This window comes from Protobothrops mucrosquamatus, unplaced genomic scaffold (assembly GCF_001527695.2).
Source record: "Protobothrops mucrosquamatus isolate PMUCROS unplaced genomic scaffold, P.Mucros_1.0 scaffold10, whole genome shotgun sequence".
NCBI lineage: Eukaryota > Metazoa > Chordata > Lepidosauria > Squamata > Viperidae > Protobothrops > Protobothrops mucrosquamatus.
In genome coordinates, this window is record NW_015386397.1 from 5,258,356 (window position 1) to 5,273,843 (window position 15,488).

The 15,488-nt window shown below is 39.8% G+C and overlaps 1 protein-coding gene across 1 annotated transcript; it reads right to left on the bottom strand.

Annotated features, from left to right (window-relative positions):
* Positions 1–3,422: 3,422 nt before the first annotated feature.
* Positions 3,423–12,754, bottom strand: NAGLU (N-acetyl-alpha-glucosaminidase). Its single transcript, XM_015810490.1, has 6 exons — positions 12,289–12,754; positions 9,064–9,211; positions 8,822–8,968; positions 7,612–7,697; positions 6,522–6,778; positions 3,423–4,918 (listed from the first exon to the last, which is right to left on the bottom strand). Exons 1-6 carry the CDS (start codon positions 12,720–12,722, stop codon positions 3,702–3,704), a joined length of 2,289 nt encoding a protein of 762 aa, XP_015665976.1. The 5' UTR covers positions 12,723–12,754; the 3' UTR covers positions 3,423–3,701.
* Positions 12,755–15,488: the final 2,734 nt, after the last annotated feature.

The window sequence follows — 15,488 nt, forward strand, 5'->3', positions numbered from 1 at the left end:
AGAACAGCAAGTAATTATGGGGTTTGCCCTGATACATCTGTTAAGATCTAGGTCAGTGATGGCAAACCTTTTAGAGACTGAATGCCCAAATTGCAACCCAAAACCCACTTATGCATCTTCAAGTGCCGGGTGGGTGTGGCCCATTGGGTGGGCGTGGCCACAGTGGTAACGGCTGACTGGATGGTACTAAAAAGTTCAATCAATTCCATCTTTGCAAGATTTTTTTCCCCGCGAGAAGTTGAAATTGGCTGATTGAACATTTATTTATTTTTTTGCACATGGCAACGGAAGCCTAAAGCGAAAAGGTTTTCTAAAACCCAACTGAAGGCCTAGGACTGGGGCGACGGCGCGTGTGCCCAGAGAGGACTGAGTGCCGCCTCTGGCACCTATGCCATAGGTTCACCACCACTGACCTAGGTCTTCTCCCACGCATTAGGCATCAGTTGAGCAGGAGTCCCCCTTGAGGACCTTTTGTTGCGTGCTCGGTTGCCTTTTTATATACATTGTTTGTTGTATGGTTTTGTTTTTTTATTGTGTGTTTGTGCTGTATGCTTTCCAGAGTCATACATTTTGCACTGGGCAGCCTTATAGTATAAATCTTTAATAAATAAATGTTGCTATATGTAGTTATCACTACAGCAACTCTTGAAAACATGTCATTTTCAATCTGTTGCTTCCATTGAATGCCATGTGCTTTTTAGAGTGCCAAAAAAGAATTTAAGTAACCAAGAATATTGTATGTGTACAAAGTGAGATTCTACAATCTGCTAGGGCTGTGCGCAATTGCTCTTTGAGTGCTTCCTAATGTTTAATGTAAGCCTATCTTCCTGAATTCTACTGTATTGTTTCTTGTCAAAGCTAGATAGATCCTTTATCCTCCCTGTTCTTCTTTCTAACTTGTGAGTTAGAACTCCACAAGACGTTTATGCTCAGAACTGGCCTCTGCTGATCCAGAGCTAGATAACAGAGGGAGAGGGAGGGAGGGAGGGAAGGAAAGGAGAGAGAGAGAGAGAGATTTCAACATTTACACAGCTCACGTTTATGCTTTTTAGGCACATTGAATGGACTTAAACCTAGGTGACATTTCCTATGGATCATTTTGAGATAATAGAAACAACAACAGATCAAAACCCATCCTGCTCCAAAGATCTATAGCTATGGAGAAAAAGTTCCTTTTATTTACATTCCTTTTTTCTTGGTATCTGCAATCCCCCAAAGAAACTCTACTTGATCCAAAGAACTCAGTTCCTTATATTCAAAACCAAATGTTTTATTTATTACAGATATTCCTTGTTACCCATCTGACATTTAAAGTAACTAGCAATAAAATAAAAGAATACAATCAAATGCAAAACATAATCAGTAACTAGTTTTTGGAATTCTCCATTAATTCCCTAGCGGCCTAGCCTTACTCCCTAGCCTTAAAACAGTACTTATCACCACTTCTACATTCAGAATATTGTGTGCTCCATACTTCATATATTTGCTAGAAGATATTGATACTATGGCTTTTTGCACCTTATTTTTTAGTTGTGGCAGATGCTATGGGTACTTTATTACAGTATCTATATGAAAATGATTTATCTCCAGCTTTGCCTCATTATTGAAACAACTTAAGAGCCTCTCTTAAGAAAGCTTGCATGTCTTTGGAAGCTTTCTTAGCAATTACACAGGTGCTAGTGATAACCTGTCCCATCTCCATTATTGAAGCCACTCTGGCAATTTATGTAGGTTGTGGATGAAGACAGAAAACAGTACTTATCAAAAATCTATTTTTAAAAGCTGGGGAACATTGTAAATTACAAAACTGTACTTATATAGGAAACTACCTATTAAAGTAGAGTATTAAACAATGTATATTCTAATTACTGGTGCTCTTTGTATTTCTGACAAATTCATATTTGAAGTACCAGAGATTGATATGAGAAATTTAGCATGAAAAGTATACGTTTTATGACTAAGCTATAGCCCTTCTCCAAAAGTCTTGGATTAAGATGCTGATTATGCTTATTTAAACTAGATATATTCTAATTTTTTGAAGCCAGAAAAACGCTTTTAAGGTTCATTGTTATGTGTCTGCAGCTTCTTAAACCAAACATTTCTTTTTCTGAGATTGTACTTACAGAAGAAAAGGACAGCTACGTGATTACAGAAAAAGATGTATTGCATCTTTTTGCCTTCAAATAGAAGGGTTCCACGGCCTTACTACGGTACATATCCTTTGAAACGCATTTTTCACTTTGCTCCTCTTTGACCACAAGAGGGCACATCTGTACAGTAATGAAACCCAGAAATCATTAGAGATTAGACTTTATGATGTATATGAATCTGGATGGGTATAAATATAATTTTGTAACTCAAGAAGAACAAGGCACTGTGAAAGATTATAGTCTTTTCCAATAGATCAATTAGACCATGTAATTATCATATGCTCCATAATGAGAAGATAATGGGAATTGTGGACCTATATACCTAGAAGGCAGCTAGTGGAAACAGCTTGAGTTATTTCAAAATCCATGAAGAGGTAACATTGGTTCATCTCAAAGTTCTCTATAAACCAATCCCATGCGTGTGAAATGAGAACATTAGTTGAATCCCTTACTCTGCATTCCAAGCTGTTCTTATTCACTTTGGAAGGGCATTTGGAAGGATAATCCTAGCAGGATTATCCTACAAACCAACATATGAATGATCAGCAAACACTGGAATCAGTATGCATCTTTCCTTTTGTTATTATAGCTATAATATAAAGATAAAAAAACACATTTCTATATAGTTTTTTTTAGCTTGCTGACTTTTCATGACACTGAATTTTCAACAAAACTAATATGATTTTGCCTATAGAGGTCCTGCAGAAATCAAGACCAATTTCCTCTATAGGCACTTTCTCAGAAGAGCAAAACTGCACTGGTATCAGTTGTATAGAATGATCTACAGAAAGGAAGAAGGCTGAACAGGGATATAGAGGAGCCAAATACGGCTTTGTGATCATCTATACAAATCAATAGCACTCATTTCTGCTAATACAGTCAATGCACTTTTCAACTTAATTGGAACCATGCTGGAGTATTTGAATAACAAAGGCAGGTACCTCTAAGATGGCTCAGCAATTAAAGACACTGAGTTTTGTCAGCTGAAAAGCTCACTGCCCGGGTTCAAGACCCAAATGTCACACAAAAGGATTAGCTCCTATTACATGCTGCAGCTCCTGCCCACCTAGCCGTTCAAAAGCATGCAAATGCAGGTAGATAAATAGGTACCACTTTGGTGGGAAGGTAACAGCATTCTGTGCACTTCGGTGTATAGTCATGCCAGCCACATGACCATGGAAATGTCTTTGGACCACGCTGGCTCCCTCGGCTAAGAAACAAATATGAGCACCACCCCTAGAGTCTGACATGACTGGACAGGAGAAACCTTTACCTTTATCTTTACTCTAAGATCATATGCTGAATTTTTGCCAATAATTACAAAATATATTCAGTTATTACCCAATAGAAGTATTACTTCCATGATTTTGCGCATAGCCTGATGTATCTTTTTCTAAAAACTAGGCCTTTTCTCTCATATAGTTCCAATTCTATTTGGACATTGGGACATCTATTAAAAAAAACAGAGTGAGCTTTGACTAAGTAAACCAATACAAGTACAAAGCTAGAATCGATGATCCAAAAAGTTATACCAAGAAAGGAGTGTCTCCGTCACACTGGTATCAAGTGACTGTACTTCATGGCAGAGGGGTAATATTTAAGATATATTTTTGTAGCTATCTCTAGTGTATTGCCAATAGGTTTTGATGGATACTGTTTTTCATTGTAGATAAATCTCTTTTCTACTTTGATGACAGCTTGGTTAAATTGATCTTGGTGAAAAGGTGTTCCAGAATTGAGGCATTTCACCAAAGTGATAATGAAAAACTTCCAACGCATTCTGTAATAGTCTAGCATCAGCCCTGCTAATTGTTTGTTGGCATAGTCCAAAATGTTGCCATCAGGTCCCCAAAGAGTTAATTGGTTGCGTGCATTGAAGTCATACAACTGTTCCTCCTTTTTGCTGGTGGCCATTTTGTGGGCAGCTTCCAGCCATCCTCCCAGCAAAAAATGTCTGTCACTGGAGAGAAGAGTGTCCAGTTCGGGAAGAAGGTCATAGATTAGAACACCACCAGTAATCAGGAGTTGTGACAGAACACGTTCCTGAAAAGCCTGTTTGATTTCCAAGTAGTAATCACTCACTAGCTGTTGCAGAACCTGACGAACCACATCCACAAGGTCATAGCAGAAGGTGCTGCTGTTGCCCAGTTCACCAGAAGTATTTTGAAACAGCTGCCAGGCTTCATAGACATCACTCTTATTGTACCAGACCTCTGTGTTCATCCGAAAAGAAGGACGGTGGACAAGGGGGCTGTGGTTGTGATTTACACAAGGCCCCGAACAATTGTAGACACTCTGGAATAGCAGTTGCCAGGCCTTTATCACTTGCATGTTCTTGACACCATAGCGCTCTGTACTGTATGTGGCAACCCACTGTTGTAGATTTATTGGCTCCTTGAGCCAACCTAAATCTGTTATGAGTTCATATATCACATCATTTTGTTCAATACCTTCAGGGGTGAGGCCTATGCCAATCATAGTAGAGTTGAGAAAACGTCTGGCTTCAAAAGGGCCTTGGTTGATGCTCTCCACCATGCCAAAAAGGCCGTGGTTCCCACCAAAGTTGTGAAGCATGCACCAAATAAAAGGCTGCCCATAGAAGGACTCAGTCCAGAGGTAGACAGGCTTAGATTCAGCGAAGAGGTCCAGCACCAGCATCCTGCCTATAGGTACACCTCGAAGAAGGGCTTTAACTTGAGCAGGTTGCCAGAAGTCTCTCTGGTGTTGGAAAAGCCAACCTTGCATCAGCCACATGGCATGGGGGTCAACTATGAGGACAGGCACAATCAAAGAAAGGAAAAATACAAATTCAGAACCATTACTTTTATTCTGCGCTCTATCTATTTCTTATTCGGTTTATTTCTTGATAATAATAATAATATAGGTTCAGTTTCTTTCTGTTTACAAGCCTGTGATACTGTTAGCATACTGTATGCTTTCCATTTATTTACCTAAAATTATTTATATTTTCTGCCCTGGATTTCTCTTGGAAGAAAATGTTTCTGGTTCTAAGTTTTTTGTTACAGATCCGGCAATCACAGCAATAAAATTAATCATAACCTGAAAACCTATAGCTATAAATCTACTAGGTGTAAACAAAATATGCAATTAGTGTGGTGTAATGGATGGATTGAAGCTGATGAAACCTTGATTGAAATCTCTATTCAGCCAGATTACTGGATGACCTTGGACAAATCATATCTCTTCGTTAACTTTCTGAGATAGATATTAAAAAGAATACAAATATGAAATTCAATGAATACCCTAAATTCCATGATAGAAGGACTTTAAATTTAAATTTATATTTTAAAAAAGTACCCTAAATAAATTCTAAATTCCTTTGATCAGAGTTGATATGTTTTTTCATGCTGTACTTCATTTCTGACTCAAAATTATGCAGAATATCTCTGAGCAATATGTGAACATGTGAAGCTATCTTATTCCAAGGCAACAAAGTAGCAATTCTATATATACATAATTTAAAGAAAGGAAAAGATACAAAGTTCATAAAATCTCAGCAACAAGAAACAGAATAATGCCCACTTTTGAATAAATAATTATAAATCCCTACATGATTCATATTATAGATAGCTGGACAAAAACATTCACATGATGTATGTGTTTATTTGACATTCAGCAAGGAAAGGACCATCTTACCCCACATGGAAAGTTGCAATTAATCACCAAGGAAGGTGTGTCTGCTGCTAATGTGAGACAGGACCTTCTTTATAGCAGCACCCCAGGAGTGGAAAAAGCTTATAACTTTTAAGGAAACTGATTTTATTTCATCAGATTTTTAATAGTTTATTTGCAAACTTGGTTGGTAACCAAGTTAATGAAACTGATTGGGATATTTCTTATTATTATGAACTGCAAGTGAGCTCCTTATGGGAGAAAAGGTTATTTATAAATGTTTAAGTACATTATTAAAAAAAACCCCTCTGACTTTCCACAGCTTTTATGGATATTAATTCAGCATCTGAAATTTTGAAGAGGCTCTACTATTATCCTTGCAATATAAATTCCCATTTTATGACTCTGTAATCCCATAATTTGGTGGAGTTGGGGCAACTGGATGAAGCTGAGCACTCTTCCTGACACCATGCAGGAGACACAGCAGATATTTTTTCTTTGCACTCTAGGAGAAAAACATCTGCCACTATCTAGAATTGAACTCTCAACCTTCTGAGTGGGAGGCGAACCTGGCACTCTTACTATTATCTTTGCAATACACATGGCTAAATGAGCTAAAGATAATGTGTTAAAGGGCTAAAGATGAGCAGAGATAAAGAAAAAAAAATAGGACTAAAGATGAGCAGAGATAAGTAGGGAGGAAAAATAGGGAGAAAAAGAGGCCCTGTCACTTCATACCTCCATTCATGGAGCGGAAGACAGCAGCGCTGGCCTTGGAGAGGTAGGTGGTATTTGATGAAAGTGGGCGCATCTCATTGAAGGTGTCAGCACTGTATACATGATCTGTACCAAATTCTTTGATAAGCTCCTTTAAAAAGAGAGTCCCTATGACCTGAAACATGGGGTCTTCAGGTGATAAGAGGTAAGTACATGAATAGGTGCAATCAAAATGGCTCCAGTTCCCCAGTTGTGTGGCATTGACCTGTGGAAATACCCTAACATGGAAAAAAAAACGTTGTGAAACAGATTACAAAGTCAACTCCAAATTCACTGGGTGTGTGCTAAGTACTATGAGTTTCTACAGGAAGATTTGGACTTAAGCAAAGAGAATACTCAATGATTATTATGGCAGGAATCCAGAATATTAAAAAAAAATCAAAGCAAGAAATATATTCAAGATCACGGGGCTCTCCATTGACCTTTGGACCCAGATGTTAAGAGGTCTGATTAATAATAAAGGAAAATATATTCTGCTTGGGTTCAAAGCACTTCTCAGAATTATTACTTAAACACATTCTGAATTTTCCTCCAAGGAGTTTTGTCTTATTTTAGCACTGGCCTTCACATGAATACTCCCCAAAGTCCAACATCCTCTAGTCTAGGTCATCACTTTTTAGGCCACCCTGTCATTCATCCCTTGGAGAAAGACCAGTGTAACCACTCCTTGGTGGATAAGTACATCCTTTCCATAAAAAAGAGCCCTAAGTTTCCTTTCCAGGAAGTCTGAAAATCTTGGTGTCTGCTGCCAGTGAGTTTAGGCCAGGCTTTCCAAATGTATGCCTTCCAGCTTTATAAGGCCAATGTCCACACTGGCTAGGGACTGATGTAATTGTTTTTTTTTAAAAAAAGACCATAGATCAGCATTTGTTAACCTTGGCAACTTTAAAAAGTATGGACTTGCAGAATTCTGGAGTTGAACTCCACACATCTTAAAATTGCCAAGGTTGGGAAGCACTGAGGTTGACAACACTTGGTCAGATGGAAAACAGTCTATCCTGGTATGAGGCAGTTTCTTATATGCTCAACCCAACTCATTTTGTTCATTTACCTTAGAATGCCTTGAGGGACATGCCCAGAGAAGGCAGGAAGCACTGTCAACATACCCAGAGACCTCATTCTCTCTAGAATTCTGTACTGGGAAAGTAAAAGAGTCAGGATGGAGCAATGAAGCAAAGCCACAGAATAATCTACACTGTGCCCCACAACACCCATAAAATTGGTCCAGAAGAAGGCCCATTTCTGGAAAGAGCTGTGCATTCTGTGGGCCAATATGATATGAGATTTAAGACCTGATTTTCTGATAATTCCTGTTTTACTCAGAATTGTAGTGTGTAATAAAGGTGAGATACAAATAAATAAACGAACAAACAAAATAAATGAAAGAGAGCTAAAAGACTATTTAATTCACTCTATTCTTCATTGCCAGAATTTTCAATAATGTTGGCCTGCAATTCATTATAAAAGCTCCCATAACATCCTCAAAAAAGAGAAATAAATTGCAAATAACCCTGACTTATTAAATCAGCTGATAAACCTAGCATGCTGGTTAGGAACACACTTTTGATCAATTGTGATGCTTGACTGTCACAGACAAGTCATTATTTTCTATAATAACTGTGATGATACAATGCAGGACTCAATCCCCATGTAAGCCAATGTGAGTTTAGAGGAGAAAGAGTACGAGTGCTATATTACAAGTACCAAAAATGCTCATGAATCTATTTCACAAACTATAAGACTAGTTATGCTCAGTTTACCAGGATAATATTACTGCTAATTTTAGTATCTTTAATAAAAAGAATGAACATCCTTGTGTCTTTTAAAATAACACTAGGAAGGGCTCTCGCCAGACAAATGCAGGATTGTAATTTTCAGAAAGTCCAGGTGCTGTGCACTACCACATTTTTAATAATAATAATAATAATAATAATAATAATAATAATAATAATAATAATAATAATAATAATAATTTAATTTATATACCGCCCTTCTCCCGCAGGACTCAGGGCGGTGCACAGCATTATATCACTATGAACATCTCCTCCAATCTTTTCCTGAAACATAAGACTAAAAAACATAGGGTTAAATTACCTGGTTCATTTATTACTTAAAACTCGGTGGGGCAGATATAAAGCTAAGCTCAAATTTGTCTACTATAATTTACCACAAAAGGTATGAAGGAAAATATGACAGGAAGACAGAAGGCACCTACTGCCAGAAACCAATACTACACTTTCCATATCAGCCAGTCTAGGTACCTGCAAATTTAGCTTTTTCTGATGCCAGGAGAAGGGCAATGGTCCCGCCCAAGTGTGCAAATTCCCCATCCGGTTCCAAGCTAAGAAAGCAGGGCCAGTGAAGTACTCATCAATTTCTGATTGCTTTAGACCCAGCGACAAATACACCTATAAAAACAATAGTAGAGCTTGATAGTTGCTCTGGAGAAGATCCTGGGTTTAAATATTGTTAAAGCCACAATAATATGCTTAATAACACATACTCGTTGCCATATGGCTTCCTGCCCAGTGAATGCCAGTGCCATGTTAATTCCATGGAGAGCCATCCAGTCAATCTCCTGTTCCCAGCGGTCCCAGTTCCACCACACAAAGGAATAGCTGTAAGTGCAGACATTTTGATAGAAGCGGAACCTAAGGAGAAAAATACAATAAATGCATAAACAATAAATTCAATGTACTTAATGAAATTATTCTTCATACATTTTTAATCTTTAATTATAAAATTTCTATTCTATGTATCACACTTGCATGACTGTCATCATAATAGCAATAGCACTTAGACATATATACCGCTTCACAATGTTTTACAGCCGTCTCTAAGCGGTTTACAGAATCACATATTGCCCCCAATTTGGGTACTCATTTACCGACCTCGGAAGGATGGAAGGCTCAGTCAACTTTGAGCCGGTGAGAACTGAACTGCTAACAGTCAGCAGAATTAGCCTGCAATCTGCATTCTAACCATTGCGCCAACACGGAATAATAAATTCTCTCTTCTATCACATTAAAAATTATAATTTGGGAAGAATTGACTACAAGTAAATAATACCTAGCCAATCTTGATTGTGAAAAGTTTTCATAGCATCAGACACGGTTAGTATTTTGGCTTGAACTCACCAGGAAATCACAGGATTCTGAGCTACAACCATTTACGTAGTTTTGGCAAAAAAACAACAACAACATATGTATATAATCAAGAGGAGTCAAAATGAACCAACTCTTGGGAAAGTCATTCAATGTGTAGCTGGATCACATGAACCCTGGGGCTTCAGGACTGCCAATGATGGGAAAGTATGACTCAATGGATGGAAATCAGCCTGTACTTATTATCATTGTACTCTAGCCACATTTGATTTGCATGGTTTGGTAAGCCTAGCATTATCTGTGATAGTCTCTCTCAGCCAGCCAATTAGGGGCATCATGAACGAGGAGTGAACTGTTAGCTATTTCATGTTTTACAGGTAATCCTCGACTTACAACAGTTCATTTAATGACTGTTGGAAGTTACAATGGCACTGAAAAAAGTGACATGATCATTTTTCACTGACTATTGCAGCATCTCCATGGTCAAGTGATTTATATTCAGATGCTTGACAACTAGTTCATATTTATGACCATTGTAGTGTCCCAGGGTCATGTGACCATCTTTTGTGATCTTCTGAAAGCAGATTGGCGGATGGGGAAGTCAGATTCACTTAACAATCTTGTTACGAATTTAACAACTGCAATGATTCACTTAACAAATTTTTCAAGAAAATTCATAAAATGGGACAAAACTCAAAACAAAATTTTCACTTAGCAACATAAATTATGGGTTCAATTGTGGTCATAAGTCCTCATAAGTCAAGGACTATCTGTATTATACTTTGATCATCATAAAATGGAGGGCACCTTGAGATCTCTGAAATTAGTAAAGGAGAGTTAAGTGGCAATTTAACACATTCACACAAGCTTATCTCATGGATTCCTATCTGGCTCGGGACCGTTCATGCTTTGGTCACTTCCAATTGGATTACTGCAACATGCTCTACATGGGGCTGCCCTTGAAGACCACCCTAAGTTACAACTGGTGCAACTTGTTGCAGCTCTCACAACATTGGGCATATCTCAGTTTCCTCATGTTACAGCTTTGCTGCATGGGCTACACTGGCTACCAGTTTCTTTCGGAGATAATTCATGGTGCTATTCACTACCTTTACAGCCAGGCTATTAGCAGGACCACCCCTCCCTAAGGGTATTTGCCCATTCCACTAGATTAGATAAAGGGAGCGCTCTCTAAGTCCTTTCTCTTGAATGCTGCCACCCAGTGGACCTAGGAACCATGGCTTTTCCATAGTAAAATAAAAATGATGATAGTCCTCAACTTACAGCCACAAGTGAGTCCAAAATTTCCACTGCTAAGCAAAGCAGTTGTTCAGTGACTTCAGCCCCGTTTTATGATCTTTCTTTTGCCAGAGTTAAGCAAATCACTGCAGTTGTTAAGTGAATCATGCGGTGGTTAAGTGAATCTGGCTTCCCCTACTTTCTGCTTGTCAGAAAATAGCTGGAAAGGTTACAAGTGATGATCATATGACCTGGGGACAATGCCCAAATTTGGGTCACATGACTACGGGGATGCTGCAACAGTCGTAAGTGTAAAAACTGGTCAAAAGTCACTTTTTTCAGTGCCATTGTACCTTTGAATGGTCATAAATGAATGGCTGTAAGTTGAGGACTACCTGTATGACTTAAGTTCATTGCGAGATAACATTTCATACTGTACTTGAAAAATTATTTCAGCTCACTCTCAACTGGAGAAGGGCTTAACTCAGGGCTGTCAAACTGCCGGCCCGCAGGTGGACGGGTCACACCAAAACCGCACCCACCCCATTGCTGGCAATGGGAAAAAAGTCACGATACGTCGCAACATGTCACGTGATGTCGCGAGTTTACCTGTGGCCTAACTGAATTACATACTCAGAGACTGAGTGATCATTAATTGTGTGTGCTAAGGCAGTGCCTTCTATACTACAGGTAGTCCTCGATTTATGGCAATTGAGCTCAAAATTTCTATTGCTAAGCAAGATAATTGTTAAATGAGTTTTGCCCTATTTTATGACCTTTCTTGCCACAGTTAATTGAATCACTGCAGTTATTAAGTTAGTAACAAGGTTGTTAAGTGAATCTGCCTTCCCCAATGACTTTGCTTGTCAGGTTGCAAAAGATGGTGACATAATCTTGGGACACTGCAACAGTTAGAAATACATGCCAGTTGCCAAGCGTCCAAATTTTAATCACATGATCGTGGAGCAGTCAAAAGGGTGGAAAACAGTCATTATATCACTTTTTTCAGTGTTGTTGTAACTTCGGAACAGTCACTAAACATAGGGTTGTAAGTCAAGCACTATGTAAGTGAAGGACTACCTGTACAGGCTTGAGACTTGAAGAGAAAAACTTTGCCTTAAACAACTATTGGACAATAAAGCTGGGACAGACACAACTTTGGTGTCAAACATTCTGAGAATTTCATTTCAGCACCTAATGATTCAGGCTCAAAAGTTTCGGTCAATTGGCAGATTGGTGAATTTATCTGAAGCGGAACTCGGCTTTCCGGGCCCGCCTATAAAGACGCCTTCCCATATTTTCAAGAGGAAGCCGGATATAACTCCTGCTTCGCATATAGAGGTTAGGGGATCCTTTGCCTTCCTTCTCTTCCAATGTCGAATCACCTGTTGGGGCTGGTGACGATAATCTCTGCGGAGACAGGGGGCAAACTCTCCGGTAGTCGGAGCTGCGTCCCAGACCAGGACACGTGGCAGCCGCAGAAGTCCTTCAAGTAATGGTAGATCCCCGAGGCGGCGGCCACTCCGCTAGAGCCAGAGACATTTATCGTGCCCGGCGCCTCCGAGCTCAGCCGGTAGGTGTCGAGACCGTCAGGTTCGGCCAAAGACCGGTTCACGGATACATCGAAGGCAGAAGCTGCCTTCGAGCCCAGAAGCCGCTTCAAGAGTTCCCGCACCGCTGTTGCCTGACGAGCTTCTTCCGCCTCCGGCTGCAAACGAGCAATCGCCTCCCATTGCCACAAAGGCCGGGAATTAGCAGCGGCCGATATAGCCTCTACGGCCGACCAAAGCAACAGCAGCCACAACCGCGAATGAGCCATAGAAAGGGACTCTGACCGGAAGCTACAATGCAGAGAAGTTCCGGGGTACGATCTCGCTCTTGTGCGCGCGCGCCACGTCTCTACGACGATCACGGGAGCCGCTGCTGAGGTGGGGAAATCCCAGCCCCCCTTTGGTTCGCGCGCGTTCTGCAGTTCTCTCTGGTTAAACCCGATTCTGGGATGCGTTACGTAGAAGTAGAAAGAGGAGAGCACAATTTTCAATGGGAGCCATAGAAACGTAAAATCGAAAGTTATCCCAAAGTTAATTTAATTCTGCCCGCTACAGAAGGACAGAAAAGCCGATTAAACCATCCACGAGAAGTGGCTCTAGCCTGTTTTTTTAAAAAACTTCCTAAAATCGAAAATACGAAGTCTGAATTTAAATCAAGTTCTTGCTTCTGAATAACCAGAGTCTCGCTATCACATAGGCATCTAAGAATAAAGTATTATATAAACTATGTTTACTCAATATTTATACCCGGACGGTAGTTTGCTTGTTAAAGCATGGGATTATTGTTGGGGGTTACCCCATTATTGTACCTACCTTTACCCTATCCCGAATCCCTTATTCCCACCCCTTCCCATACCCGTACTGACCCTATCCTTTCCCTACCTGCATAAAATTTAATATTTATTTTTAAAAAACTGTTTTTAAATCAAGAGAATGACTCCTAAACATTCTTAGAATTGTTTTTCTTCAGTCATGAAAAATCTTGACAAAATGAAATTGGACATTAAGATGGCAAGTTTGGCACAAGCTCAGTGTTACACTTGCCCCCACTTCTCCCCTTTTTTCCTTCTGATTATTTTATTAGACAACTCCATAGCAATTTTTGCTTGAGACCTAAGCAAATATTCTGAAATATAGTCATGGAATTGCTGAAAGATGATGAAAAGATACATTCATAGAAAAGATTCCATTCCACAAGATGAAAAAGCTGATATGAACAACTGACAAGAATGCTTTGCCCTATACCACTTTCTGGTTGCATTGGGATGTATCTCTAGTAGTCTTTTCACCACCCAGTTATTTGAGTTCCTTTTCTCTCCCCATGGGTTAACTATTGTAGAATTTTAAGCTCCAGGTTCATGCAATGATAACAAAAGAACTAAAAAAAAGCTATTTATAAAGATAACAATACTGTAGAACATGTGAACTATGTAGAGAACTGTTCTTGTGAAGAGGCTGTTTCAACTGATCACTGGTTGTTCCATGAAGAGCTCAGGGTCATCCCTCTCCTTTAGGGCCAGGTGCTGCTAAATGTTTTTCAAACATAAGAAGTGAGAGACATCAAACAAGCAGCTGGATAATCCATAGCACCACCTCTTTCTAGCAATGGCAGTAGGTTCGGTGGTAGAAATTGCTTGACTGCGAAGCTTTAAATGGTGTTACTTTCGGTCTTTAGGAATTAATCTTAGTGTTATGTCTTTATCATGTACTCATGCACATAGGTATTGCTACATTCTGTGTTCAATGAACATAATGTTCTATATCACTCAACTAAAACAGTCTCCACCTATGGATATTCTTAGTGTAGAACATACTATAACCTATTGGTGTTCAATTTAAAACAAAAAATGAACACTTCAATCACAAGTTCTATTTTTATCAAAAAAGAAAGATTCATTTCTAATTCTATTTCAGATACACTTTAAAAACTCTATGTGGATAACACCATATCGGGTTTTTAAAAGCTTAGAGGGGGTAAACTACCAAAACAGACAAACTAACATCTCCAGTAATTAAGGACATAATTATTAGTGTGGAAATATACATAATAATCGTAAATACCTCATCTAAGCAGATAACAGAATCACGTTTTCTTCATATAAATGCAAATAATTTTAAGGACTTTTTGAATACTATATCCTATAATATATGAAAGGCAGAACAGGAAAAGTAGAACATAAAATGTTGGTTTAGAAAAATCCTTAACCACGAAAGCTCAATAGGTGTCAACCCAACAAGGTGACCAGACTATGAAACCAAAAGAATAGAAGAATAACAAAACTGAAAGGGACCTTGGAGGTCTTCTATCCCATCCCCTTGCGCAAGCAGGAGACTCATTTCAGACAAACAGCTGTCCAGTCTTTTTAAGTCTCCAGTGATGGAGCATCCACAACTTCTGAAGGCAAGTCGTTCCACTGATTTATTGTTCTCATTGACAGGAAATTTCTCCTTAGTTCTAGGTTGCTTTTCTACTTTGTTAGTTTCCAACCATTCTTGTCTTACTTTCTGTGCTTTGGAAAATAGGTTGACTCCTTCTTCTTTGTGGCAGCCCATCAAACATTGGAACACTGATATTATATCACCCCTAGTCCTTCTTTTCACTAGACCAGACATGTCCAAAGTCCGGCCCGCGGGCCATTTGCGGCCCGCGGCCCAGTTTAATCCGGCCCTCGAGCAGCCCTCCCTGCTCTATATAAATGCGGCCCTCCCACGGCCCTCCGGCAAGTCCCATGAGAGAGAGAGAGAGAGAGAGAGAGAGAGAGAGAGAGAGGCACTTGCACTTCTGTCTCTCTCTCTCTCTCTCTCTCTCTCTCATGGGACTTGCCCCCTCGCAGGGCTCATTGGCCCTGCGCCCTGTTACCCCGCCCCCAGCCGCAAGCCACCATTCGCCCTGTGGTTATAAGTGTCCCGGCAGTTGGGACCCGCCCCTCCCGGAAGTCAATCAATCCTTGGCGGTTCTCCGTCCGGCCGCGGCTTTCCCCGGCCGGCTCCAGCAGTTCCGGCTGATTGCCGGCACGTGGCTGTTTCTCCCTGGC

Excerpts from the sequence above, each read along its gene's own strand:
- NAGLU (XM_015810490.1), bottom strand. The coding sequence starts at position 12,722 with ATGGCTCATTCGCGGTTGTGGCTGCTGTTGCTTTGGTCGGCCGTAGAG. Across the intron at positions 9,212-12,288 it reads ATCGTCACCAGCCCCAACAG|GTTCCGCTTCTATCAAAATG; the intron begins GTGATTCGACAT and ends TTTTCTCCTTAG. Across the intron at positions 6,779-7,611 it reads GTCCCTCAAGGCATTCTAAG|GGTATTTCCACAGGTCAATG; the intron begins GTAAATGAACAA and ends TTTCCATGTTAG.